Source organism: Eurytemora carolleeae, unplaced genomic scaffold, assembly GCF_000591075.1.
Source record: "Eurytemora carolleeae unplaced genomic scaffold, Eaff_2.0 scaffold464, whole genome shotgun sequence".
Classification (NCBI taxonomy): Eukaryota; Metazoa; Arthropoda; class Copepoda; order Calanoida; family Temoridae; genus Eurytemora; species Eurytemora carolleeae.
Window position 1 is genome coordinate 61,716 of NW_019396450.1, and position 738 is coordinate 62,453.

The 738-nt window shown below is 33.7% G+C and overlaps 1 protein-coding gene across 1 annotated transcript in view; it reads right to left on the minus strand.

Annotated features, from left to right (window-relative positions):
* Positions 1–550, minus strand: part of LOC111703530 (vacuolar protein sorting-associated protein 53 homolog) — a gene marked incomplete at its 5' end in the record, with an annotated part of 17,497 nt that extends 16,947 nt beyond the window's left edge. Inside the window, 2 exon segments of the mRNA XM_023475492.1 lie at positions 32–126; positions 466–550. Coding sequence (XP_023331260.1) covers positions 32–126; positions 466–550 — 180 coding nt within the window.
* Between the last annotated feature and the right edge of the window lie 188 nt (positions 551–738).

The window sequence follows — 738 nt, forward strand, 5'->3', positions numbered from 1 at the left end:
GGGGGGGGGGGGGGGGGGGGGGGCTGAGTACCTGAGATCTAACCATATCTCTAGTCTCTGTCTCTATACTCTCCACCCTGGCATTCAGCTCTCCAAGAGTATCCTCTAGTCCAGTTAAACTTTGCTCTACAACAACATATGTCAAATCATTAAAATTATCTGACAAAATTAATCAGAACAGACGTCGTTCTCTTGTACATCGGTTCAAGTTAAAAGAACTAGTTTAAGTTCAAGAGAAGTGGTTTAAGTTCAAAACAAGAGGTTTAAATCCAAAAGAAGCCCCAGATAAGTGGTTAAACTTAGTCTATGCAGTTCAACTACTATTCACTAATGTAATAAATATAAAAATAATAAAATAAAAATTGCATACTTTCCCTTCTCCCAGTACACCCTATGAGGCAAAGGCTAAAATTAACAAATTGAAAAGATAATCAAAGTAACAATATTTGTTTTGAAACGTGTTTCCTGTTGGAAAAAGGGTATTTATATACTCCACAACATTCAGACCAGGTCTATCCAATGGATCATCACTCGGTAACACCTTAAATTTCAAATTTTAAAAATATCAAATTTAAAAATTTCGAATTTTTTTCAATAATAAAGGGTTACCCAATAGAATGTCGACTCTTTTTACAAATGCATTTTATTCTTAATTTACACTAAAAAAGAAACAAGTGTACAACTGTAGGGAGCCAGCAATGTAAGAAATATGACGGAATGATTTCATATTTACAAATT